Consider the following 27705-nt stretch of genomic DNA (forward strand, 5'->3'; position numbering starts at 1 on the left):
GCAGTGAGTGAGCAGTGAGTAAGCAGTGAGCAGTGAGTGAGCAGTGAGTGAGAAGTGAGCAGTGAGCAGTGAGTGAGCAGTGAGCAGTGAGTGAGCAGTGAGCAGTGAGTGAGCAGCGAGCAGTGAGTGAGCAGTGAGCAGTGAGTGAGCAGTGAGTGAGAAGTGAGTGAGAAGTGAGCAGTGAGTGAGAAGTGAGTGAGAAGTGAGCAGTGAGTGAGAAGTGAGAAGTGAGTGAGAAGTGAGCAGTGTATAGGCTACATGTAAATCCTTGTAAGTTGGGTTCTCTTTAGAACGTTTCCTTCTCTTTGGTTACTTCTGTGTTTTTCTGTTGTGCCCTAGAAACAGTCTGACAGCTTCCCTCAACTCATCTCCCACAGAGCACTAACAACATACACACACATTTAACAAGAATATGTTTTTCCTCCGGTTATGGAGCTTGACTGAGAGAGGGGGGTGGTATTGAGAGAGGGGGGGTGGTATTGAGAGAGGGGGGTGGTATTGAGAGAGGGGGGGTATTGAGAGAGGGGGGTGGTATTGAGAGAGGGGGTGGTATTGAAAAAGGGGGGTGGTATTGAGAGAGGGGGGGTATTGAGAGAGGGGGGTGGTATTGAGAGAGGGGGGGTGGTGGTATTGAGAGAGGGGGGGGGTGGTATTGAGAGGGGAGGGGTGGTATTGAGAGAGGGGGGTGGTATTGAGAGAGGGGGGTATTGAGAGAGGGGGGGAGGGGGTATTGAGAGAGGGGGGGTGGTATTGAGAGAGGGGGGTGGTATTGAGAGAGGGGGTGGTATTGAGAGTGGGGGGAGGGTATTGAGAGAGGGGGGTGGTATTGAGAGAGGGGGGTGGTATTGAGAGAGGGGGGGTGGTATTGAGAGAGGGGGTGGTATTGTGAGAGGGGGGTGGTATTGAGAGAGGGGGGTGGTATTGAGAGAGGGGGGTGGTATTGAGAGAGGGGGGGGGGTATTGAGAGAGGGGGGGTGGTATTGAGAGAGGGGGGGTGGTATTGACAGAGGAGGGGTGGTATTGAGAGAGGGGGGTGGTATTGAGAGAGGGGGGGTATTGAGAGAGGGGGGGGGGTGGTATTGAGAGAGGGGGGGTGGTATTGAGAGAGGGGGGAGGGGGTATTGAGAGGGGGGGGTATTGAGAGAGGGGGGTGGTAATGAGAGAGGGGGGTAATTGAGAGAGGGTATTGAGAGGGGTGGTATTGAGAGATGGGGGGTGGTATTGAGAGAGGGGGTAGATAGGAGGTATAACAACAGGGCATAATTATTAAACAGGTCTGAATCAAACGCGGGAGACTCGACACTTCTGTTAAAACACGCATGCTATAACCAGGCTATAACCAGGCTATAACCGCATCATACAGGAAACACACACACACACGCCCGCTGAAAGCCGCAACCTGGATCGTGCGGTCTGTTGGGTGGCCGCCCCCTCGCCTTTCTCTCTCTCTATTATCCGAGGCTCAGTAACTTATTCGTAAAATCTGTTTTTAGCCTCAGGCCTGTGTTGCGACGCGTTTGTTTACATCAATGAAGTGCAGCCCAGAGGCAGTCAAAGTGACGATTCAATAGAATAATCTGTTCACATCAACACTGATTCACACAGGCAGTATTGTGGTTATGGAAATGTTTAATACCAGAATACGATATCTCTCTCTGTCTCAGTCACACACACACACACATAGACACACACAAAACACACACGCACTCACCTCGCTCGTCGCCCGCCCCAGTGTCATCTTCTGCCAGGGATCTGGCAACTGTGCCAGGGGCATCTTGGCGCTCGAGCTGTTCCTCTGATCTATTGTAGTGTTCACTCTATTCGTTTGTGCTAAAGCTTCGCTCCAGACAGGACTGTAGGCTATCACAATGTAGTAGTCTAAAGCTCTGTTCTATTCTAGTAGGCTATTTCCTCCGTTAGACCCATATGAGAGGACAAGGGACAGAGTTGGTTGTTTCTAGATCAGGGGCCGCCCCTTCTTTCTCTAGCGGAATAAACATGAAAACCTCGCTGGGCTACGTAACGCCTTTTACGGAAAATTGTCTCTCCACTTTCACCCTTGTTGTGTCACTGTGCCGCTTTTCCACTGCCTGCGCTATTCTCTCTCTCTCTCTCTCTCTCTCTCTCTCTCTCTCTCTCTCTGTATCACTCTCGCTCTCTCACTTCCGTTTTGTCCCAATATGGCGCCGGGTGTCGGCTTACCTGCCTGTCAGACTACAGAGTCACTCATGCGTCATCTTTGGGGGCGTGAACCCGGTATAACGGGACACCTCATCCAAACGGGACACGGGCAGGTGAGTGGGCTCTCTTCAGCTGTGACCTCTAGCCGGGACAGGCACGTGAGACACCGGGGGAGAAGATAAGATAGGCTTTATTATTCGGTGAAGGTGATGCACTGTAGGTAAACGGTTCCAGTCCCGTAGCCATGAATATGCGCAGAATATAACTTTGATCAACATGGAGCTATTCAGGAGAGGAACTGAAATATGCTGCAGGTGGCATGTTGAAAATGATCTATGATATAGATTGGGCTATCATAATTATATGATATACAGACGTTAGGCCTACATCTTTGAAATTATAGCAAGAATGTGTATATGTTTTTTTCACAGGCTACAATTCAACCCATCAAAGTCTACCTCATTGTTAACAGGTGGATTTCCAGCTTTGACTTTGGGAGTGTCTGTCTGACTGTATAAATCCTTCCTCGCCAGTTAAAGTTTGATGTTGGAGGTCATTAGCAAGAGACTGCTTTATTATGAGCTATTTATAGCCTATCTGCTGTATGGGCCATGCCAGGGATAATGAGAACCATGAATTGACACAGAGTCATTATCTGTGACTAAAGAGGTGTGTGTGTGTGTGTGACTGAAGATGTGCCATGGGCGGGGACAGTATCATTACAGCCCAACTTCAGAGATATTTATACTGAACTGCCAGAATGAACTTGGTGACAGAACATTAATCTCCGTCTTCTCTCATGTAACGGCTTACTGTACTGAACTGGTGGTGTACGTACAACACTGTGGTGACATCTGGTGGTTGATTACATCTTACGCTGTGTTCAAAACAAATGGGAACTCTGGGGAAAAAATGAGCGCCGACTGGGAAAATTGTTTTGAACGATGATCCAATTCGGAACTCCAAGTTGGAAACTCTGCCGTCTTTCTAGCCTGAAGATCACTGACGTCATGACTTGGCCTAGTCCCCCCCGTCTCCCCCCACCCCCCGCCCCCCCAGACTTCCCAGTTGTCTTGAAAGCACCATTATATTCATGGATGTAAAAGAACTGGATAGGTGGATGCAAGATGGCTCCTTGTAAGTAATTAACAGCTATCTGGTACATTATTAGCTGTCTGCACACAGAACTTTCCAGTGTCAGACACAAACACATCATACAGACTCAGCCAACTTTATTGCTCCAATCAAATCACAACAGTATTACAATCGTTCAGTTCTCACAGATGTTCCTCATCAGTTTATCAGGGCTTGTATCGGTATCTGCTCCTCACGGAGAAGAGGGAGGGAGGCAGAGAAGATGAGAAGGAGAGGGAGAAAGGAGGTGAGAGAAATGAACTACCATTGCTTGTCTCTTTTCCTATGATAACATAACGACTTGCAGTCTGGTGTCTCGTTATTTTATATATCAAAGTGCAACGAGTGCTACAATAACATCTGGGTCAGAGGTCATACATTAACAGATGGGAGCATTAGAAACAGAGCGACTTGGTTTAACCCAAAACCACCCCCACACACACACCCTTAGCCTGGGGTGGCCAACCCTGGTTCTGAAGTGTTCTAGGGTGTGCAACCTTAGTAAGTATCAGCATGAACACACCAGATCCAGCTAAGGAATGTCTTGGTGACTGATTGAATCAGGTGTGTTAGTGCTAGACTGGAACAACAGCCTGCCCTAAGCCATACACCTCCCACCTACAGTCCCTCAGTGTCAGGAGAACACATCAATATAAAACGACATACATACCAGTGACAGAGAGTCAGAAGAGACGGACTGCTACAGAGTGAACTCTGAACTACAAGGTCATGACCTCTCATATTGTGCGTTTAGAGACAACTAACGAGGGAATGAGAAGAGGGACGGAGGAGGATTAGACTTTCACCCAGGGGTTGGTGTTGCAGAGGGTAGGAAGGGATGTGCAGCTGATAGATTGCACAGTAGTTTGGTTCGTGTGTGTGTGCGTGTGTGTGTGAGTCTAGCTGACAGACTTCAGTTTGACCCAGGGGTTGGTCCCGCGGACCTCCATGGGCAGATCGTTGGCAAAGATGTGGTTACAGAGCTCGTCCAATGGTGGCTCAGGGTCAGAGATGGCAAACTGGGCTGCGTCCTCGATCACCTTCCTGATGTCTACATCTATCTCCTGTATGAAGAAAGGAAGGACAGAAAGAAGGAGGCAAGGAGGGAAACCATTTGAGTAATTGGACCACCTGTGTGTGTGTGTGTGTGTGGATGCGTGTCGGTGAAGGTGTGTGTGTACCTTGATCTCCTCCACAGAAGCCATGTTGTTGGACAGCATGCGTTCCTTCAGCATGGTGATGGGGTCACTCTTACTGCGCACTTCCTGGATCTCCTCACGTGAGCGGTAGCTACAGGAAGTTACATCACACACAGGAAGAGGACTTAGACATGATTAGCAAGGATCTGCACCAGCCCTTGGTTGATGAGAGAGAGACAGAGAGAGATACAGACCTGGAAAGGAAGCAGTGCTCTTCCCAAACCAACACTGCACTACACTAAGAGGGGAAAGGGGGGGTGGAGGGGTAAACTAGGGAGTGGCAACACAAGGAGGTGGGCAGGGCTAAAAACAGAATAGAGAGGGAGGGAGGGAGAGAGATGGGAGATGTGATGAGGAGTGAGGGGGCAGGGAGAGACAGGGTGCTCAGTTGACGAACACATGGTCAGGGGTCAAAGGTCAGAGATCATGTCTCACCTAACCCCGGGGTCGCTCATGCTGTGTCCATGGTAACGGTAGGTCTCCAGCTCCATCACAATAGGACCCTGCCAAGGAGGTTTCAAAAGCAAGACATTCAACAAGCTAGCCAACCCCACCATGATACTGCAGAATAGCCTGATCAGGGATTTCTACTGTAGCAGAGGATCTTCCTATATCTATGCTGTTTGGCCTGCAGCAGACCAGGAGTGCAAGGCCAGTTACAACTGTACTAGAGTCTCACAGACTGTCTCTATTCTGCTGGTCACTGAGCCTCCCTCTGTCAGGGAAGAGACACTGGTGGGATACTAGAATAGGATCAGTCCTCTGTCAGGGAAGAGACACTGGTGGGATACTAGAATAGGATCAGCCCTCTGTCAGGGAAGAGACACTGGTGGGATACTAGAATAGGATCAGTCCTCTGTCAGGGAAGAGACACTGGTGGGATACTAGAATAGGATCAGTCCTCTGTCAGGGAAGAGACACTGGTGGGATACTAGAATAGGATCAGTCCTCTGTCAGGGAAGAGACACTGGTGGGATACTAGAATAGGATCAGTCCTCTGTCAGGGAAGAGACACTGGTGGGATACTAGAATAGGATCAGTCCTCAGACATTAGATTGTCTGAGACAAAGTGATTCTTAACACTCTAAGCTCTTAAACCAGCTATCACTTTTTCATCTCTGCACCAATCAGAACTCCTCTTCTCCAGCTCTATAACCAATCATAGTTCACCTTCCCGGCTCTGCAGTAGTCTGCAGCAAACTTGATGGCCTCCCTCACACACAGCACGTCCATGCCATCCACCTACACCACAGGGACAGAGGGGTCAGTATAGCAAAGATACACTCATTGACTGTGTGTGTGTGTGTCCTACCTTGATTCCAGGTATATAGTCTCCTCTCTTGAAGTAGTCAGTGCTAGCAGAGGATCTCTCTACAGACGTCCCCATGCCAAACTTGTTGTTCTCACAGATGAAGATACACGGCAGCTTCCACAAAGCCGCCATGTTGAACGACTCAAAGATCTGGCCCTGATTGGACAAGAGCAGAGACGATGATGATGATTTAATAACTTCATTGTAACTGTTAGATAGACCTCACCTGGTTGGCTGCTCCGTCTCCGTACAGCGCCACGCACACCTGGTTGTTGCCCTGGTACTGACAGGCTAGTGCCACACCAGCACCCAATGGAACCTGTAGACACACACACTGCGAGAATGCATGTTCCCCTCTCGGTATAGGTTTGTGTGTGAGAGAGTCTGACCTGTTCAGAGAGTTACCTGAGCCCCCACGATTCCATTCCCTCCATAGAAGTGTTTAGCGTACATGTGCATAGAACCACCTTTGCCCTTGGCCACACCTCCTCTACGACCTGAGAACAAGAGACAGAGAGAGAATAGAAATCTATGTCAGGTGGAAGGATCAGTTTATCTTCCTTAAATCCTGACTGTAACCATTAGGAGGAAATACAAATCTGACCTTCGATCAGTTTCTAGGTGTGTCTCACCTGTGAGTTCAGCCATGATCTCTCTAACGGATACACCCCGTGTGAAAGTGTAGCCATGGGCACGGTACGCTGTGATCAGGTGGTCTGTTGGGTTGATGCCCGCCTCGATGCCCATCGCACACGCCTCCTGTAACACAACCAACAACAGCTAGGAGAGAGAAGGGGAGTGTGTGTATGTTCCTTTCTCTCTTGCTGTGTGTGTTCTAATCTATATGTAATGTGTGTGTGTGTGTGTGTGTGTGTGTGTGTGTGTGTGTGTGTGTGTCTGTGTGTGTGTGTGTGTGTGTGTGTGTGGTGACCTGTCCGTCGTAGAGGTGGCAGAAGCCTCTGATGATCTTCTGCTTGTAGAGCTGGTCAGCCTTCAGCTCCATGCGTCTCATGGTCTGCATGGTCCTGTAGTACTGGAGGCCCTGTTCTCTGGTCAACACCGCTGTCTCAGAGGGGCCCGCCTCCAGACGGTGCAGCTCACACTTCTATTGGACAGCACAGGGGAGGGAGGGAGACAGGCAGCTCAACCAATCAACCAGATAAGTTTGATGAGGAAGTTTCCATTTCATACTGCATCTCGGGCTTGTTCAGCAGGGTATGATAGAAGTGTGTTGTGTAGAAGAGACATGTCCAGGATAAATCTATTCAGTACGTGTCACATGCATTTGTTTTGTGTGTATGTGGACTCACCTTGATGTCAAAACTGGCCTGTGGGGTGAAGTCAGTGAAGAAGCGTGTGGACAACACCATCCTGGCCCCCTGCAGAGAGAGAGCATGACAGGAGAGCTACACACACACACCCACACACACAGGAAAATCCAATGGCCCCACCCCCGAAGGCTAAATCCAGCCCTTGGGCCACAGTGTGAAAGGAGGACTGGGGGTTCTGCAGAAGGAACGTGGCTGAGGTTCAGGTTGCTCTGTTTGGATCCGAATGGCTGGTTCTAACTAGGTCTGGGTGATTTGGTACTAACTGGTGGTTGTCGGGGTGTTGCTGGGGTCGGTCGGCGAGGTTAAATCGAAGTGTTTGGACAGGCCAATCAGCAGCTGGGAGGGAACAGAGGAGCCACCCAATTAGACCAGAGCACAGCCAGAGGAGTCTGACACCTGAACTCTAGATCTCTACCACCACCACCACAGCAGCGCACCACCCACTGACACAGCGCACCACCCACTGACACAGCGCACCACCCACTGACACAGCGCACCACCCACTGACACAGCGCACCACCCACTGACACAGCGCACCACCCACTGACACAGCACACCACCCACTGACACAGCACACCACCCACTGACACAGCGCACCACCCACTGACACAGCACACCACCCACTGACACAGCACACCAAAGAGAGTCAGGGCAGGACCTCTATTAGTACACACACAGGCTGCCAACACTAGGCTATGTTCTATATGAGCTGTGTTTTGTTCAAGGTCTTACAGGCTAGAGCAGGCCTACAGGCTAGAGCAGGTTTTATAGGCTAGAGCAGGCCTACAGGCTAGAGCAGGTTTTATAGGCTAGAGCAGGTCTTACAGGCTAGAGCAGGTCTTATAGGCTAGAGCAGGTCTTACAGGCTAGAGCAGGCCTTACAGGCTAGAGCAGGCCTACAGGCTAAAGCAGGTCATAGGCTAGAGCAGGTCTTACAGGCTAGAGCAGGCCTACAGGCTAGAGCAGGCCTACAGGCTAGAGCAGGTCTTACAGGCTAGAGCAGACCTACAGGCTAGAGCAGGCCTACAGGCTAGAGCAGGTCTTACAGGCTAGAGCAGGTCTTATAGGCTAGAGCAGGTCTTACAGGCTAGAGCAGGCCTACAGGCTAGAGCAGGTCTTATAGGCTAGAGCAGGTCTTACAGGCTAGAGCAGGTCTTACAGGTTAGAGCAGGTCTTATAGGCTAGAGCAGGTCTTACAGGCTAGAGCAGGTCTTATAGGCTAGAGCAGGTCTTATAGGCTAGAGCAGGTATTATAGGCTAGAGCAGGTCTTACAGGCTAGAGCAGGTCTTACAGGCTAGAGCAGGCCTACAGGCTAGAGCAGGCCTTATAGGCTAGAGCAGGTCTTACAGGCTAGAGCAGGTCTTACAGGCTAGAGAGGCAGAGCTATGAGCTCCTTACCTCTGACACGGTTTGGGCTCCCTACAAGAAAGCCAGGGAGAGAGAGGGTGGAGAGAAGGGAGGGGGGGGGGGGGGGTCGATAATAATTCATCTTTAAAACACTATAGAGGAACCTATCTTAAAAGGAACCTAAAAGCACAGTCCCCAGGGCCTAGTATCTTTGTAACCATGAAAGTTGTGCTGATAAGTTCAGGGTGAGAGAATGAGGCTGAGCGGGTGTGCTGAAGTTCAGAAAGCGCATTACAGAGGAAAGTCTATAGACCATAGACCATCACTAGCCTACACTAGTCTATAGACCATCACTAGCCTACACTCCTTCATATACTGTCAATGCTACGTACCAACATCAGAGTGCCACCATGCGTCAAACATAAATTGTAGATGGTGCAGGTACAACGAAGACATACTAGCCTGAGGAAATCCCTTGTGTCCATAGAATTAGGAATTTGAATAGTAGAATGGACATGAGCATTATGACAGTATAAAAGGTCAGCAGTTTTGGTCAACCACGGTCAGCCAGTGCTGTGATAAGAGTGTAAAACAATGAATGTGAAGATTGGCTAGCAAATAAACATACTGTGCAGGTAGTCAGTATTTGTGGAACAATTCCATAAATTTGTCAAATGAACTGCCAATATGCCAACATCCCATTCAAACAATGCAGTCACAGCCGTACTCTGGCTGAAACCAGCTGATTATAGGAATCAGACAAGTTGTCAATGCAACTGATACTGTATCATAATATAACTCACAGCTTTCCAAGAAAACAAACAAGGAGACATTTATGGTCTGTTTACATATATTTTAGAGGTTATTTATACAGAACATTTGTATGAACCCTATTTTTTATTATATGAGAATATTTTAGGTTGACAATAATTATATTACACAATCACTGATATCACATACTTACATTATACACTGAGTATACAAAACATTAAGAACACCTGCTCTTTCCATGACAGACTGACCAGGTGAATCCAGGTGAAAGCTATGATCCCTTAATGATGTCACCTGTTAAATCTACTTCAATCAGTGTAGATGAAGGATAGGAGACATGATTTTTAAGACAATTGAGTCATGGATTGTGTATGTGTGCCATTCGGAGGGTGAACGGGCAAGACAAAAGACATGTCTTTGAACAGGTTATGGTAGTAGGTGCCAGGCGCACCGTTTTGTGTGAAGAACTGCAATGCTGCTGGGTTTTTCATGCTCAAAAGTTTCCCGTGTGTATCAAGAATGGTCCACCGCCCAAAGGACATCCAGCCAACTTGAAACAAACTGTGGGAGGTATTGGAGTCAACATGGGCAAGTATCCCTGTGGAACGCTTTAGACACATTGTAGAGTCCATGCCCCTATGAATGGAGGCTATACTGAAGGGAAAAGGAACGTTAGGAATATTAGGAAGGTGTTCATAACGTTTGGTATACTCAGTGTATTTTCCATTATCATACCATTCCGGAACTTTGAGGGTTCATCACAGAGATCCTGTTAAATTAGGGGCTATGGTTGTGCCCTGCGTACAAACAACCACCATGGACAGCGCTTAGATAAGAGCGAATGCTGAATCCGCACCATGGCCACTGAACAATGTCGCGGTCTGATGCCTCTATTAATTCAAATGTGAATTCCATAAACCTGAATATCCCCACATAGAGGGCTTGGGCTGTTACATGGGCTTTGGTTGCTATCGTGCAAGTCAGTTTATAACATTACATCATTAGTTACTCAGAGTTCCCCACATTGACATCGGCCTCAGGCCCTATGGCGCTAACCTTGGAAAAGTAATTCACATTTCTACATCTACATCCTCTATTACTAAATGGGATAGATCAAACGGTGCAGTTCTATGCAATCTGCTAGCCATACCAACTATGTCACTATCAACCATCAGACAGGGCCTGCAACCATCTATTGAACGTAGCTTATTTGAGTTGAAGACTTCATGAGACTTTAAAAATGGCAAACGACTTGGGTTGATGCAACTGAATTACAACAGCTTACTTCCTAAACTGGATTCCATCAAGATCTAGGCTATGCAGACGATTCCGGACACTCTGGTATTGACTGAAACTTGGATATCTGTGGACACTCTGGTATTGACTGAAACTTGGATATCTGTGGACACTCTGGTATTGACTGAAACTTGGATATCTGTGGACACTCTGGTATTGACTGAAACTTGGATATCTGTGGACACTCTGGTATTGACTGAAACTTGGATATCTGTGGACACTCTGGTATTGACTTAAACTTGGATATCAGTGGACACTGGTATTGACTGAAACTTGGATATCTGTGGACACTCTGGTATTGACTGAAACTTGGATATCTGTGGACACTGGTATTCACTGAAACTTGGATACCTGTGGACACTGGTATTAACTGAAACTTGGATATCTGTGGACACTCTGGTATTGACTGAAACTTGGATATCTGTGGACACTGTTATTGACTGAAACTTGGATATCTGTGGACACTCTGGACTGATGTTAATATTGAGGGTTATAATGTGTTCAGAGCTGACAGACAGGGTAGAGGAGTAGCCATTTTTATGAAAATAATTTATTTCCCTTGCCCAAAAATTTGAGCTACTATCTTTAAGCCTTTGTCCGGGGAGAAATGTATCCATAACTGTTATAAGGGTCTACCGACCTCCCTTGGCTAACCTTTGAGCACTCGAAGAGTTAACTAGTTTGTTGTCTTTTACAAAATCAGAAGTTATTATCCTGGGTGACCTAAATTATGATGTGGAAATGCAGGCTTCAGACAACCTAAAAGAAATGTGTATTGATCTAAACCTAACCCAGTTGGTGACTAAGTGTACATGGCCCAACCCGAAAGATCCTTTAAAGTCAACTCTGATTGGTCTAACCTTAATGGATACACCAGAGAAATACATTTCTATTGGTGTATTTGCCCAAGACATTAGTGATCATTGTCCAGTGTTAGAGATGTGAGAATACAAAAATATAAGCCTTGTGACTTCACAAAGAGGAACTTTAAAAACTTCCGTTAACACAGGCTTTTTTTTGACATCATCTTTATTTTAGTGACCTTGATTGCATTTCAGCTGTCCCTGAACCTGATTTAGCTTTGAGCCTCTTTGCATATGTCTTCAATACTAATGTGGATAATCATGCTCCCTTCAAAAAATGAAGAGTTAAAAAGGTAGATCGAATGGCTGGTACATTTCGGAATTTTTATAAGTAATTCTTAATAGAGATGATGCTTCGGTCAAGGCCAGGAACACAGGCTTAGGCCCGGACTGGCAAGCATAAAGCAACTGAGGAATTGTTGTGTATGACAAATAAGACAGGCTAAATCGATTATTATGTAACACATCTTTTGGATTGTAATGGAACCCGCTAAATTCTGGAAAACTGTTAAATCCCTGAAGGGTTCTACTTCCTCCCCTCTGCCACAAAACAAGTGTATTCAGACACTGGTTTCATTATGGGGAAAAATGCCTTCATTGATGCATTTTAATCACCATTTTATTTCAGCGGGCTCTCTCTTTGAAATAACTTCTAAGCCTATTCACAATGATATTGGATTGGATGCTGACAGGAGAAACGTGCTGAATGATTAGAGGAGTTAGTCAAAGTTTTCTTTTAGGCTATTTACAGAAAAATAAGTCCTGGATGCTTTGCTAGCAATAGACAACAAGAAATTCACAGGGGACCGACCAATTGGACCCCGGTCTGCTTTAAGTGTGCAGCGCCCATCATTGTTGGCTCAATAACCTCACTTTAAAAAAAATGTAACATTGTTATCAGGAAATATTCCAAAAGTATGTAAATCATCTGTTGTGTTGCCCACTCCATAAGGACGGGGACAGTAGTGATCTTCATCATTATCTCGCCACTTCATGGCTTCATAGTCTGGCTAGGATTCTTGAATCCTTGGTAAATGTACAACTTCCTCTTTATCTGAGAAATGTATTTTGAATGTAAACCAATCAGGGTTCAGGCCTGGGCATAGCACTATTACAGCAACCACGTTAGTTGTTAATGATCTTGTCAATGCTTTACACACTAAAATTAAATGTGTTGCATTGTTTGCGGATCTGTCAAAAGCTTTTGATACTGTTGATCATGCTATTTTATTGACCAAATTGTCCTCGGTAGGTCTGAGCCCTGACGCCTATTCATGGTTTCATGATCATCTTAGTGACAGAACTCAGTCTATCGTGATTAATGGCGTTAAGTCTGAATTTCTTGATGTACATAAAGGTGTACCACAGGGGTAAATTATAGCTATGCAGGAATCCCTCGCCTACAGACAAAACGAAATAGATGTTGTTTTCAAACTCTCGCAAGAATGTTTCAGATGAACTACTCGTTCACTCAGATGGTTCTCCAATCGAACGTGTTCCCACACATAAATACTTAGGCATTTGGATTGATATGGATTTGACGTTTAAAAAACCTATAGGTGATCTGGTTAAGAACCTACGTTTTAAAGTTGTCTTTTTCTACAGAAACAGATCATTCATTTCTCTAAGAAGGAAGCAGATTATTCAGTCAGCCTTATGTGTTCTTGATTATGGTGATATTATTTATCAAAGTGCAGCTGCTACTACTCTTAAACCATTGGATGCCATCTACCATAGTGCCCTTCGTTTTGTTACAGGTTTGATACTAACCACTAAATCCTGTATCAAAAGGTTGGCTGGACTTTCCTAAAGACCTGCAGATCTCTACATTTCTCCCTTTGTGTTTACAAGGCCCTACTTCATAAACGTCTGTCTTATCTAACTTTGCTGTTGAAGTGTAGACACCTGAGTTGCCTAACCCGTTCACAGGATTGGTTAACTACCGAGCTAGATACATCTGCTTTTATACTTTACAAAAATAAAACGCAGCATGCAAGAATTACAAAGATGTTACTGAGTTAAAGTTCATGAGGAAATCAGTCAATTTGTAAAAAGATTCATTAGGCCCTAATCTATGGATTTGACATGACTGGGAATACAGACACAGTGGGGGAGAACAAGTATTTGAGACACTGCCGATTTTGCAGGTTTTCCTATTTTCACATTGTATGATTTTTAAGTAATTAATTTGTATTTTATTTATAAAAAATTACAGACCTCTAAATGCTTTGTAAGTAGGAAAACCTGCAAAATTGGCAGTGTACTTGTTCTCCCCACTGACTGTATGCATCTGTTGGTCACAGATACCTTTAAAAACAAAATTGGCCACACAATGGGATCTCGTCACGCTATTTCTGTGCGTTCAAATTGCCTTCAATAAAATACAATTGTGTTTGCTATCCATAGCTTAGGCTTGCCCATACCATAACCCCACCATGGGGCAATCTGTTAACAACGTTGACATCAGCAAACCGCTCGCCAACACGACGCCATACACGTGGTCTGCGGTTGTGAGGCCGTTTGGATGTACTGCCAAATGCTCTAAAACTACATTGGAGGCAGCTTATGGTAGAGAAATGAACACTCAGTTATCTGGCAACAACTTTGGTGGATGTTCCTGCAGTCAGCATGCCAATTGCACGCTCCCTCAACTTGAGACATCTGTGTTGTGTTACAAAACTGCACATTTTAGAATGACCTTTTATTGTCCGCAGCACAAGGTGTAATGATCATGCTGTTTAATCAGCTTCTTGATATGCCACACCTGTCAGGTGGATGGATTATTTTGGCAAAGGAGAAATGCTCATTAACAAGGATGTACACAAATGTGATTTTTTTGTTTGTTGAGCGAAATAAGCTTTTGTACATATGGATCTTTCATTTCAGCTCATGAAACACGGGACCAGCACTTTAGATGTTGTGTTCAGCGTAGTTTTAATGCACAAAATTCAAAATACAATTAATCTTGATGTTCTGGTGCCATTTCGAGGCAATTTGAAGTATTGATTACGGACTTATTTGTGGAGCAATGCAACTGTTTTTCTGGGTGATTTGTGCTTCCCATGACTGTTTTGTATTTTAATTACACACACACACACACACACACACACACACACACACAGTCAAAAGTTCTGACACCTACTCATTCAAGGGTTTTTATTTATTTTACTATTTTCTACATTGTAGAATAATAGTGAAGACATCAAAACTATGAAATAACACACATGGAATAATGTAGTAACCAAAACCGTGTTAAGCAAATCACTACCTCTTGAAGCTGGTTGAGAGAATGCCAAGAGTGTGCAAAGCTGTCATCAAGGCAAAATGTGGCTACTTTGAATAATCTCAAATATAAAATATATTTAGATTTGTTTGCAATTCTTTGGTTCCTACATGATTCCATATATGTTCTTTCATAGTCTTGACGTCTTCACTATTATTCTACAATGTAGAAAACAAATTTAAAAAACAGAATGAGTAGTGTATAATGTGTATATTTATGTTGCATATACAGGGCGCATTTGTAAAAGAGGCCTAGTTCTCAATATGTTTTCCCTAAAAAAGCCAGTGCACCTGTTCCCCTTGTCCCTGTACTTCCTAATCAACTTTTAGGAAATAAAAATAAGACTGCAAAACTCGTGGCTCCCTAGTGGCGCAGTGATTTAAGGCACTGCATCTCAGTGCTTGAGGCGTCACTACACAAACACCCGGGTTCGAATCTAGGCTGTGTCACAACCTGCCCTGATTGGGAATCTCATATGGACTGGTCGTGTAAATAATAATTGGCTTATTTATGTTTATAAATAAATTATCCAGCTACATCTATGTTCGAATTTTATCTGGCCGAATAGAACAAATGCATGGACACGCTGTCATCAATGCAAGCACCGAACAACAATGATTTGGATATTGTGTTGTTCAGTTGGGGCTGTGAGTGACCATGTTAACGGGCCGACATCTACAAGGTCAGCACTGCTATCTGGGACTGAAGCTACTAGCAACCTCTCATCTGGCAAATATCGTCAGCTAGCTAGCTCGCTATCTCATAGCGAAATCACCTAGCTAGCTTTCAGCACCATGGACAGCGGCACGTAGGTTGCCAGTAGTACGTACCACATTCTTGCTGGCGTTGCCAAGTCGGTACACGTTTGAGATGAGGGTCAACATCTTTTGCATGCTACTGGACACTTCGTTCTAGCACCAGTACAGAAGAGCCGATTTAGCTAGCTAACGGATTAAAGTCGACAACAAATATCAGCTGACACTTTCGTGGTGGGTCGGGTGGCCAACTAAAACTATCACGGGGTTGGCCAAGACAGGGTGCAATGAATGACATTGTGATAATCAAGTTTGGGTGCAGCCCTGCACAACGTTCAACCGAATTTTAATTGTTCAATATGTAGGTCTATTCTAAAACTGCTTGAAATGTTAGTTTTTTTTATTGCCTTGTTGTATCTTTAAAGTGTTCTAACATTTTTGCTGCTCTGCCAGCATGGGAAAAAGCAAATGCCCAGCTACTGTCTGTGTGATTTCGTTCGACCTACCCTGGATTTTTTTTGTGTGGAGAGGACGTCCCGGACGCTTTCAACCATTTATTAACATATTTTATACTTCTGTAACTCGGCTGAAGCAAGAAGGTCCGTTGCCCACCTGTCCCTGGCTGTTCCCTGCACCTGAGCAAGGTAAAGAGTGCGTCCCACCACGTGCTTTACCTGCACACTGCTATAATAAACAACTGCCTGCTCATCATGTTGCTGTATTTATTAACTTTTAGTCCTCACATGCTTACATGAGACACAGAGAGAGACAGAGACAGAGAACGAGAGAGAGAGAGAGAACGATCGAGAGATGAAGAGATGAGAGAATGACTGGTAATAGAGAGATGGGTGGTACAACTAGAAAGTGTTAGTAATTATTACAGTTCATGTCTCACCCTCTCGTACCTCAGTCTCTAAGCCTGCTCCAGACTGGATGGGGACTTCAATAGTTGATAGACAGTTTAAAACAGCTCATTCTGTCTGACTTGTGAGTCCCTCAGTCTACCACTGGGCTGATGGTTTCAGCTCATCTCAGTCAAGACCAGAGACCCAGACAACATTTATGAAAGTTGTGTTATGGTCTGAGAATTCCCTGTTCAGTTCAGTAAAAGTGTGTGTGTGTGTGTGTCCTGCAGTGCGTTTGTCTGTCCCACTGAGGTGATAGCGTTCAGTGAGCATGGGGAAGAGTTCAGAGTCGTCGGACCCGAGGTGGTCGCCTGCTCTACAGACCCAGTTCACACAGCTGGCTTGGTATACGAACTCTGATCCCTGACCTCTCACCCGTTACCCCGCTTTACAAATTGATAGATTTTCGGAAGCAGGGTGGGCTTGGACTAATGAAAATCCCTCTTCTCTCTGATATTACAATCCAGATTGCCAAAGACTATGGAGTCTACATGGAGGACCTGGGACACACTCAGGTAGGGCTCACACACACACAAATATCTGTTTGCAGTACCTGTCTGACTCATTTCAAGTCATCCGGTCTCGTCTTGTCCCTACTCCTCTCCTCTCACCTCCAGGGGTATGTTCATCAAATGTGGGGCGGCAGGGTAGCCTAGTGGTTAGAGCGTCGGACTAGTAACCGGAAGGTTGTGAGTTCAAACCCCCGAGCTGACAAGGTACAAATCTGTCGTTCTGCCCCTGAACAGGCAGTTAACCCACTGTTCCCAGGCCGTCATTGAAAATAAGAATTTGTTCTTAACTGACTTGCCTGGTTAAATAAAGGTAAAAAATAAAAAAATAAAAAAAATCATAGACAGCGTAGGTGTTCTGAGACATGTGACCCTGAATGACCTCCCAGTAGGACATTCTGTAGACGAGACCTTGCGTCTGGTCCAGGCTTTGAAACACAACTACCTACACACAGTGGTGTAAATTACTTTTTGGGGGTATCTATACTTCACTATTTACTATTTATATTTGACAACTTTTACTTCATTACATTCCTAAAGAAAATAATGTACTTTTTCCCTGACACCCAAAAGTACTTGTTATTTTGAATACTTAGTTGGACAGGAAAATGGTCCAATTCACGCACTTATCAGGACAACATCCCTGGTCATTCGTACTGCCTCTGATCTGGCAGACTCACTAATCACACATGCTTCATTTGTAAATGATGTCTGAGTGTTGGAGTGTGCCCCTGGCTCTCCATAAACTAAAAAAAAACATTTTAACATTTTGCCATCTGGTTTGCTTAATAAGGAATTTGAAATGATTTATACTTAAGTATATTTAAAACCAAATACATTTTTTACTTTTACTCAAGTAGTATTTTACTTGGTTGGACAGGAAAATGGTCCAATTCACGCACTTATCAGGACAACATCCCTGGTCATCCGTACTGCCTCTGATCTGGCAGACTCACTAAACAGAGAACATCCCTGGTCATCCGTACTGCCTCTGATCTGGCAGACCCACTAAACAGACAACATCCCTGGTCATCCGTACTGCCTCTGATCTGGCAGACCCACTAAACAGACAACATCCCTGGTCATCCGTACTGCCTCTGATCTGGCAGACCCACTAAACTGACAACATCCCTGGTCATCCGTACTGCCTCTTATCTGGCAGACTCACTAATCACACATGCTTCATTTGTAAATGATGTCAGAGTGTTGGAGTGTGCCCCTGGCTTTCCATAAACTAAAAAAAACATTTAAACATTTTGCCATCTGGTTTACTTATAAGGAATTTGAAATGATTTTTACTTTTGATACTTAAGTATATTTAAAACCAAATACATTTTTTACTTTTACTCAAGTAGTATTTTACTGGGTGACTTTCCCCTGAATAATTTTCTATTGAGGTATCTTTACGTTTACTCAAGTATGACAATTGGGTACTTTTTCCACCACTGCCGACACACACGACAGGCAGTATTGACGCCAGTGCATGTTTATGCATCTCTCTCGTTGCAGTGTGTCCAGCAGGATAGACACCAGGAGGTGACGCAGTAAGTAATGTCTACCATAATACCACATGATGTTACTAATCAGTCCTGTACCCAATACTAACAGAGGGATGTTTTATCCAATCAATGAAAAGCCTGTTGGCCAAAGCAGGAGCTGTGAGTGACAACCCCAACACCTGGTAAAAGCGACACTCAACAGCTGACCAACCAATCAGATCTAGTCTCAGCTGTTGATTAACCAAATCAGTCCAATTGACAGTTAAAAAATATATATATATATATACATTTAAAAAATAAAAAATCTGATAAATCAGTTACCTGTAACTTTTACAACCACAAGATGGTGATCAAACTCCTCACACACTTGTCAGAGAAATCAAATCACACTGCAGTTTATAGAAGGAATCAATTTAATTAGAGCTCCTAGCACTTAAGGTGCAGAAACCCTACTGTTATTGTAAACAGAGATGACAGCTGCAGACCCGTTGATGGCTCTATAGCACACTTTAGGGATATAACTTCTGGACTGTTTTGAGTTTTGTAAAAACATTATACATGCTATGCACCGTTTATGGAGCACTGTGCTGCTCCAGCCGTGTGCTAAGAGGAACCCCAAATGCTGCTCGAATTTAAAATATATTTATCTAATCCTGGATAGACTGATGTTTGTCTCTCTCCCTAGATTATCCCAGGGGTTAAAGCAACAACAAAGAATCTCTGAAACTTAAGTCAACCTCAGATCGATTGTCTGTGACTAAGTTAACTTCCACCTTTCATGTAAAAAGAAGTCATGACCATCATGCTGTTAGGGAAAGAGGATCATTTTGTAAATGCAATAATTTAAACCTCCAGAAATGAGCCCAATAAGATATTGGTAAAATTGTCAAATTATTTTAATATATTGAACCATGCATATGAGGAAAGGGAGATACTCAGTCAGTTGCACAACTGAATGCATTCAACTGAAACGTGTTTTCCTCATTTAACCCTCTGAATCAGTGATGTGCAGGGGGCTGCATAAAATCGATGTCCACAGCACCCGGGAGCAGTTGTCAGGGGTTAACTGGGCAGAACAGCAGATTTCTCCACCTTGCCAACTCTGGGATTCTAACCAGAGACCTTTTGGCTACTGGCCCAAACCGCTATGCTACATGCCGCCCTTAAACAGTGTATAGCCTATACATGGTCTATATTATAAGATATTCCATTAGCACTAAGCATTATCACCTGTAGCCAACCAATGCAGCATGGTGGCTATAAATACATAGGCTGAAACATGGGGCTTGTCCATCTGCATTTACTCCATTGGACACAACATCCTGATTGGTATTATGATTATTCACTCGCGCAATTGTAGGAGTAGCGAAATAAACGTGTTGTCAATGGAAAGCTTGGATCCCCCCCTTTTTTTTAAAGGCCAAAACCGCTTTCAAACATGTTTTCCCCGTGATTGCATTAAGGATAGTTGTGTATTGACTGCTTGCACACAAAACGGCAAAGAGCAGTAACAACATAACAGTAAATTCTAGAAAAATGTCCTGAGTGTTTTTGCTGTCCAGGCAAATATGTTAAGGTAGAAACAGTAAAAATGCACTGATGCATTCTCTTATAAATTAAGAAACTTTATACACAAACCATGACCACTGATCAGACCTATGACCACTAAAATGCTTATACAGCACTCTGTCTTTGTATGACCTTAAACATCTTTATGGGTAATGCAAAAGTAAGTGCATTATCTACAATCTAAATGTGATTACCAACTTTTTGTTTTTCTGTTTCAGAGTTCTAACTACAATCCAGCTGTATTTAATGGTTTTATGTAGTTGAGTTGTTTTGAATGTTGTATTGTAGTAGGCCTAACCCTCAATGCATTTCCTTTTTAGATAAAACTATACTAATATTCACATCACCAAATAGTTGATTAAAACATACTGTTGTGCAATGAAGGTCTACAGTAGCCGCCACTGCCCACTGTAGGGTAGCACCATGGTGTAGCCGGAGGACAGCTAGCTTCCGTCCTCCTCTGGGTACATTGACTTTAATACAAAACATAGGAGGCTCATGGTTCTCACCCCCTTCCATAGACTTATACAGTAATTATGACAACTTCCGGAGGACGTCCAACCTATCAGAACACATGCAGCATGAACTGACACGTCCACCCAATCAAAAGATCAGAGAATTAATCTAGTACTGAAAGCATAAGCTAATGATAGCTAGCATTGCACAGCATAAAATGTGGTAGTTGACTCAGAAAAACAGTTTAACGAATTAATTTCTTCCAAAATTAAGGATAAGCAGGAAACAGCACTAGCTTTATTTCGTAGTATATAATTTCACTTAGCTAGTGTCAAATGCAGCTAGCTAGTTTAGCCTAGTTAAAACACCAGGCTCTGTTTGAGGGATGCTATGTTAGCTAGCTGGCTATCCAACGCTGGAACTCTTCCAAGTCAAGGTAAGCTTTTGGCTTTATTAATTTATTGCCACCGGGGTCTGCTGGTGTTACTACTAAACTGATTGAGGCTGACTACACGGTCCTGCATGATTGAAGGTTTGGCTTGGAAAGGTTTGTTTGCCTGGTCACAGACAGCTGATGTGTTCTGCAAGCGAAGGGAAAAGCTGAGGAGGAGAGCGCATAGATCAATGCGAGAAGGGATTACACACACGTTTGGATGTGGATGTGGCTATGAAAATTAAATGTTTGCGTGTGATCAAGGGTGTATTCATTGCGGCGATTCTGTTAAAACATTTCTTGAATGGAAGCAAACAGAACGGGGATAAACATACCTGACTTTGTCCAATAGAAACTCTCGTTTGCAACTGCTGGACTAATGATTCCACCCTATATCGGCTAGATGCAGGCAAGAGTCTGCAAGGCGGTATTGAATGTTACCTTGATTATTCAATTCTACCTGTGCACCTACGTTGTACATTTTTAATTCATAGGCTAGGTTGTAGCAACCTCATGATGGGTATAGGGATAATTAGATTATCATGTAGTAGGCTAAACTGGTCTGTTACATTGAGCTGGGTGAATGGAATATGAATGATGGTCATCCAATATGTTGTAATGGCAATAAGGTCATGTTCATAAAAAATAAAAAAATCCTCCCTCATCTAAAAACGTCTCCGACCGCCGTTGGTTTCATTGTAACCCTAAAATGAGGAATGTGTGAACTGGTCATCTTTTGGGATAACCTCAAGAATAATCTTTCCCAAATTGAAGGACCAGACATGAAATGTGTTTAGAATATTTGAGGAAATGGATGTGAGAAAGAGGATTCAGTGGGGAAGAATGGACTGGAAGTCAAGGGCTGTAGATGAATGATCCCAAAGGGGGGGGGGGGGGGGGTCTCTGTAGTGTTTGGATTGGAGCGCAGGTAGACATCAGTCAGGCCATGGTAAGAGAACTCCAAGTTACCCTGGAGGTGAAGTGAGTTGTTCTGGACTGCAGGTGCTGAATGTTTGGCAGTATAGCTGAAGTCGTACAGGCAAATGGACGAGATGTCCACTGAGTGAGCCAACCTTAGACCCCAGGAAAGCAAGCAGAAGCAACTGTGACAAGGAAAAAAAACTCCTTTGAAGGAAGAAAACCTTGAGGAACCAGGCTCAACTAGGGAGACAATCCTGTTTTGGCTGGTTGGGTAGGATACTGGGCATGAGGTAGATGGTGTCTGAAATGAGGCAGAGACTGGAGGATTGTGCCTGAATTAATGCAGGTTCAGAGAGATGCGCATATTGTGAGCTGTCCTGTTGTCAGAATGGATGTAGGACCAGCAGCCAAGGAGTTGTACAATGTGGTCTTGGACACCATGTTAGGATGCCATGGAAGCGGCAAATTGGTCAGCATTTGTTTCAGATGGGAATGGAACCATTGTTGAGAGGTGACGGAACCAGAGTTGGTGATGAATAGTGGATTGGATGGATAGGCATGTTGAGCTTGTCTGAGCTGCAGGAAGTAGGTGAGTGGTTCTTAAGGGCAGCCAGAACAGGTAAACTTGTGTGGTTCTGCCAAACAAAATGTTTTTCCAGTTTTGCTGTGTTTAATGGTGAAGGTATCTCTAGCGAGGATGGCGGCGTCAGACATGCTGGGATGACAAGGGTTGTAGATATCGATGAGGTGATAAACTCTGAAAATCACAGGAATCCCCAAATAATGGCAAAATAAATATTGATTATAACATGGAAGAGTCTGCAATGGAGAAAGACCACAGCATCTAGATGTGAAGCGTAATGGGCTTGCGACGAGTGGGGGGGGGATTTTGGTGCATCGGAGGCCCTTGAGGAGAAGGGTGACCCAGTAAGCAACTTGAGACAGAAGTTGATCCCGGCCAGGTACATCCAGATGGAGGATGTCCGCATGGAGATAAATTAGCTGGCATGGGTGACAAAGGCAGACATGGTAATCAAGTCATTGAAGGGAAAGGGAAGGTGATAGATGGTATAGAAACACGAAGAGTCTCCAGGCTGTCCAGTAAGAGGACAGTGTACTTGGTGCAATGGCTGAATAGGATGGAGTGGCGTGACTGGGAGATTAGGCGAAGGAGTGGATCGGTCACGGGAAGGTCATCATGGAGTAAAGGAGGGACTGGGGTTGGTAGGGGGTTCTGCATACGAGGCCTGGTGCCTGAGGCGGGACAGAAAATCAGCGATTGAGTTACTTTGGCCGGGTACATATGCAGCTCTGAGAAGGAACGAATGGGTGACAGATTGCCAGGTTAGACGTCTTAGGAAACTCATGATTAGGAGGGAATAAGAACGGCCCTTGTTAATGATAAGTACCACGGAAGGTTGTCGGAATGGATGAGTACGGTCTTTCTGTACCATTTGTTCCCCCAGGAAGAAGCGGCTACGACAATTGGGTACAACTTGAACAGGGGGGTGGAAGGGGCTGCAGGAGAGACGACAAGTTTGAGAGGCCATGGGGCAGTAAACCAACAGCCACTGTAGAAACTCCATATCCGGTGGAAGGGGTAGAGGTGAACAGTTGTACATCTTCGGGATGTACAGCTGACAAGACAGACATGGAATAAGGCGATGTCGTGCCAAGGCCTGAGCTCAGCGAGGCATAAGGGGTCAAAAACCACAGTGTGAGGCAAGGAAGGCACCGAAGCAGCCAGGGAGAGGTGGGACAAGGAGCGGCCTTGAAGAATAATCCTGATGGCATAATTCAGGTGGGTGACGTTTATTGCAGTGGGGAGATTCCAAGTAATTGGACAGGAGGGAAATGGACTGAAGCTTGTTGAGCGGCAGGGAGGCCTGAAAGGAGTTTGAGTCAAGTAGAGGGGCCGTCCATCTTCTCCTCAGAGGGTTACGCCAAGGCGGCTGAAGCTGTAGAGGCCCCGGGCTGGAGGAGATGAATGGGCACCAATAGTGAGGAAACTGTCAAGGAGAACAGAAGGAAGCCGGTTTACATTCAGCAAAATCCAACATAGGGCCTCAGCTAAGGAGTTGAATATTTGAGGGCTGCTCTTACATCCAAAAGTCAGGCGGACAGAGAAGTATTACCGCCTCTCCCAGCAGACTCCGAAGAGATGCCAGGTGTTGGGATGGAGGGACACCACCTTGAAGGTGGAGATGTCAGCCTCATCAAGGCAGGCTCCACGGCCAGCAAGTTTAATGAGAGCGATGGCATGGTTGACCGTGACGTACTACAAGCGGAAGGCAGGACTGGGGATGAGGCTGTTGACACTGGGTAGGTGGTAGGTGGAGAATGGGAGGGAGGAGAAGGGGCCAATCATAAATCCCTGCTTCACCTTGGCCAGGAGGGAGGAGACTACTTCTGTCTTGTCAAGTGCAGAACGGAGGTTTGAGCAGAAGTGAAGAGTGCAAGGAGTAGAGTGGAGACCGGGAGAAAACCCAATTCAGGTCATCGCGCAAAAATGGGGCAAAAGGAGGTGTCAGGGTGAAGGTCCAAGTCTGTGGCTGTGATATTGATGGGGGTGGCAAGGTTGGTCAGCAGTCATTTATCAGCAGAAGGCGGAGTGGGTTTTAGAGGGCAGGAGGTGCGGGCACCCCTACAAAATGTGCAGGAGCTCACATGACGAAGCGCTGCATCCGTAGTTATTGAAATTGTTGCAGATCATGCGACCTCCGGAGAAGAGCATGGGATGATCGCCACGAGCCTCCAGGAAAAGGCAGTTGAAGCAGAACAATGTCCAGTGAATCTGAGAAATGGCTTTAAAGATTTTGCTGTCCAGACATATGTTTAGGTAGAAAACAGTGATAATGCACTGATGTATTCTCTTATTATGAAGAAACTTTTTATACATGAACCATGATCACTGATCTGACCTATGACCCCTAAAATGCTTATACTGCACTCTGCCTTAAACAACTTTATGGGTAATGCAAAGGTAAAGTGCAAAAATCTATATTCTAAATGTGTTTATCCAACGTTCCTGTTTTTCCTGATTGATGGAAACAGTTTAAGAGTTCTAACTACATTCCAACTGTATTTAAGGGTTTTATGTAGTTGAGATATGTTAAGTGTTGTAACGGTTTTCTGTATGAGAAGGAGAGTCGGACCAAAATGCAGCGTGTAGATTGCGATCCATGTTTTAATAACCAAACGTAAAACACGAATCAATACAAACACTACAAAATAAAGAACGTAATGAACGTAACGAAAACCTAAACAGCCCTATCTGGTGAAAACACATAGACAGGAACAATCACCCACAAACACACAGTGAAACCCAGGCTACCTAAATATGGTTCCCAATCAGAGACAATGACGAACACCTGCCTCTGATTGAGAACCATATCAGGCCGAACATAGAACTGGACAAACTAGACATGTAACATAGAATGCCCACTCAGATCACACCCTGACCAACCAAAACATAGAAACATACAAAGTAAACTATGGTCAGGGTGTGACAGTACCCCCCCCCCCCCAAGTTGCGGACTCCGGACGCAAAACCTGAACCTATAGGGGAGGGTCTGGGTGGGCATCTGTCCGCGGTGGCGGCTCTGGCGCTGGACGTGGACCCCACTCCATAATAGTTTTAGTCCACCTCCTTAGCGTCCCTAGATAGGTTACCCTCCTTAATGACTGCTCGGGACAGAGGGGCAGCTCGGGACAGAGGTAGCTCGGGACTGATGGGTAGCTCAGCACTGAGAGGAAGCTCAGCACTGAGAGGAAGCTCAGCACTGAGAGGAAGCCCAGGCAGGTAGTTGGATCTAGCAGATCCTGGTCGACTGGCAGATCTGGAAGAGTCTGGTCGACTGGCAGATCTGGAAGAGTCTGGTCGACTGGCAGATCTGGAAGAGTCTGGTCGACTGGCAGATCTGGAAGAGTCTGGTCGACTGGCAGATCTGGAAGAGTCTGGTCGACTGGCAGATCTGGAAGAGTCTGGTTGACTGGCAGCTCTGGCTGCTCCATGCTGACTGGCAGCTCTGGCTGCTCCATGCTGACTGGCAGCTCTGGCTGCTCCATGTGACTGGCTGCTCCATGCTGACTGGCGGCCCTGGCTGCTCCATGCTGACTGGCGGCCCTGGCTGCTCCATGCTGACTGGCGGCCCTGGCTGCTCCATGCTGACTGGCGGCCCTGGCTGCTCCATGCTGACTGGCGGCCCTGGCTGCTCCATGCTGACTGGCGGCCCTGGCTGCTCCATGCTGACTGGCGGCCCTGGCTGCTCCATGCTGACTGGCAGCTCCTTGCAGACTGGCAGCTCCTTGCAGACTGGCAGTTCCGAACAGGCGGGAGACTCCGGCAGCGCTGTAGAGGCGGAAAGCTCTGACAGCGCTAAACAGGCGGGAGACTCCGACAGCGCGGAAGAGGAGGAAGGCTCTGGCAGCGCTGGACAGGCGAGGCGCACTGTAGGCCTGATGCGTGGTGCTGGCACTGGTGGTACTGGGCCGAGGACACGCACAGGAAGCCTGGTGTGGGGAGCTGCTACCGGAGGGCTGGGGTGTGGAGGTGGTACTGGAAAAACCGGACCGTGCAGGCGCACTGGAGCTCTTGAGCACCGAGCCTGCCCAACCTTACCTGGTTGAATGCTCACGGTCGCCCTGCCAGTGCGGCGAGGTGGAATAGCCCGCACTGGGCTATGCAGGCGAACCGGAGACACCGAGCGCAAGGCTGGTGCCATGTAAGCCGGCCCAAGGAGACGCACTGGGGACCAGCTGCGTAGAGCCGGCTTCATGGCATTAGGCTCGACGCTCAATCTAGCCCGGCCGACACGCAGAGCTGGAATATACCGCACCGGGCTATGCACCCGCACTGGAGACACCGTGCGCACCACTGCATAACACGGTGCCTGTCCGGTCTCTCTAGCCCCCCGGTAAGCACAGGGAGTCTGCCCAGGTCTCCTACCTGGCGTAGCCATACTCCCTGTTAGCCCCCCCCCCCCAAGAAATTTTTGGGGCTGCCTCTCAGGCTTCCATCCGCTACGTCGTGCTGCCTCCTCATATCTGCGCCTCTCAGCTTTCGCCGCCTCCAGTTCTTCCTTGGGGCGGCGATATTCACCAGGCTGAGCCCAGGGTCCTTTACCGTCCAGTTCCTCCTCCCATGTCCATTTCTCCAGGTGGTGCAGCCTCTCCCACTGCAGCTGCTCCTGCTGCTGCTGCCTCTGTTCCTTCTCCTGCTGCACCTTGGTGCGGCTACACTCCCCTGGTTTAGCCCAGGGTCCTCTCCCGTCGAGGATTTCCTCCCATGTCCAGAAATCCTTACTATGTATCTCCTCTTTTCGCTGCTGTTGCTGCCTGTTGACACGCTGCTTGGTCCGTTGGTGGTGGGTGATTCTGTAACGGTTTTCTGTATGAGAAGGAGAGTCGGACCAAAATGCAGCATGTAGATTGCAATCCATGTTTTAATAACCAAACGTAAAACACGAATCAATGCAAACACTACAAAATAAAGAACGTAATGAACGTAACGAAAACCTAAACAGCCCTATCTGGTGAAAACACATAGACAGGAACAATCACCCACAAACACACAGTGAAACCCAGGCTACCTAAATATGGTTCCCAATCAGAGACAATGACGAACACCTGCCTCTGATTGAGAACCATATCAGGCCGAACATAGAACTGGACAAACTAGACATGTAACATAGAATGCCCACTCAGATCACACCCTGACCAACCAAAACATAGAAACATACAAAGTAAACTATGGTCAGGGTGTGACAAGTGTTTTATTGTAGTAGGCCTAACCCTCAATCTTTGTGCTGGTTATTCATCTTGTTGACATTCATCCAAGGAAACCTCACTGCAGAAACATTCTTATGAAATCATGTGACTATTTTAAAAATTTTCCTGGGATGCTTGATTGTTTTGTTTTTCTTGTTTTACTGGGAAGCT

The 27705-nt window shown here is 45.9% G+C and overlaps 2 protein-coding genes and 1 pseudogene across 6 annotated transcripts in view; 1 reads left to right on the plus strand and 2 right to left on the minus strand.

Moving 5' to 3' along the window:
- LOC139366946 (ribosomal protein S6 kinase alpha-3-like) overlaps nt 1-2104 on the minus strand; it is a 42030-nt gene extending 39926 nt beyond the window's left edge. Inside the window, exon 1 of one of the 2 annotated variants that reach the window (XM_071104731.1) lies at nt 1712-2104. In XM_071104731.1, coding sequence (XP_070960832.1) covers nt 1712-1774 — 63 coding nt within the window. In that variant the 5' untranslated portion in view covers nt 1775-2104. The remainder of the gene's footprint in view (nt 1-1711) is intronic. The other variant, XM_071104732.1, reaches the window with a different exon arrangement.
- A 1292-nt stretch (nt 2105-3396) lies between these two features.
- Nucleotides 3397-15730, minus strand: LOC139366700 (pyruvate dehydrogenase E1 component subunit alpha, mitochondrial-like). 4 transcript variants are annotated; one of them, XM_071104384.1, is made up of 12 exons: nt 15549-15730; nt 8557-8577; nt 7137-7205; nt 6758-6931; nt 6459-6585; nt 6232-6323; nt 6053-6160; nt 5827-5982; nt 5685-5756; nt 4950-5017; nt 4497-4605; nt 3397-4379 (listed from the first exon to the last, which is right to left on the minus strand). In XM_071104384.1, the coding sequence occupies exons 1-12, from the start codon at nt 15609-15611 to the stop codon at nt 4215-4217; spliced, it is 1224 nt and encodes a 407-aa protein (XP_070960485.1). In that variant the 5' UTR covers nt 15612-15730; the 3' UTR covers nt 3397-4214. The 4 variants fall into 4 exon arrangements, with proteins under 4 accessions (XP_070960485.1, XP_070960486.1, XP_070960488.1 ...); XM_071104385.1 differs by having other exon boundaries at nt 6053-6145; nt 15549-15729; XM_071104387.1 differs by lacking the exon at nt 8557-8577 and having other exon boundaries at nt 6053-6145; nt 15549-15729.
- A 30-nt stretch (nt 15731-15760) lies between these two features.
- On the plus strand, nt 15761-17350 carry LOC139366800 (peroxiredoxin-2-like; annotated as a pseudogene).
- The last annotated feature ends 10355 nt before the right edge of the window (nt 17351-27705 follow it).

The sequence above is a fragment of the Oncorhynchus clarkii genome, chromosome 15, assembly GCF_045791955.1.
Source record: "Oncorhynchus clarkii lewisi isolate Uvic-CL-2024 chromosome 15, UVic_Ocla_1.0, whole genome shotgun sequence".
Taxonomy (NCBI): domain Eukaryota; kingdom Metazoa; phylum Chordata; class Actinopteri; order Salmoniformes; family Salmonidae; genus Oncorhynchus; species Oncorhynchus clarkii.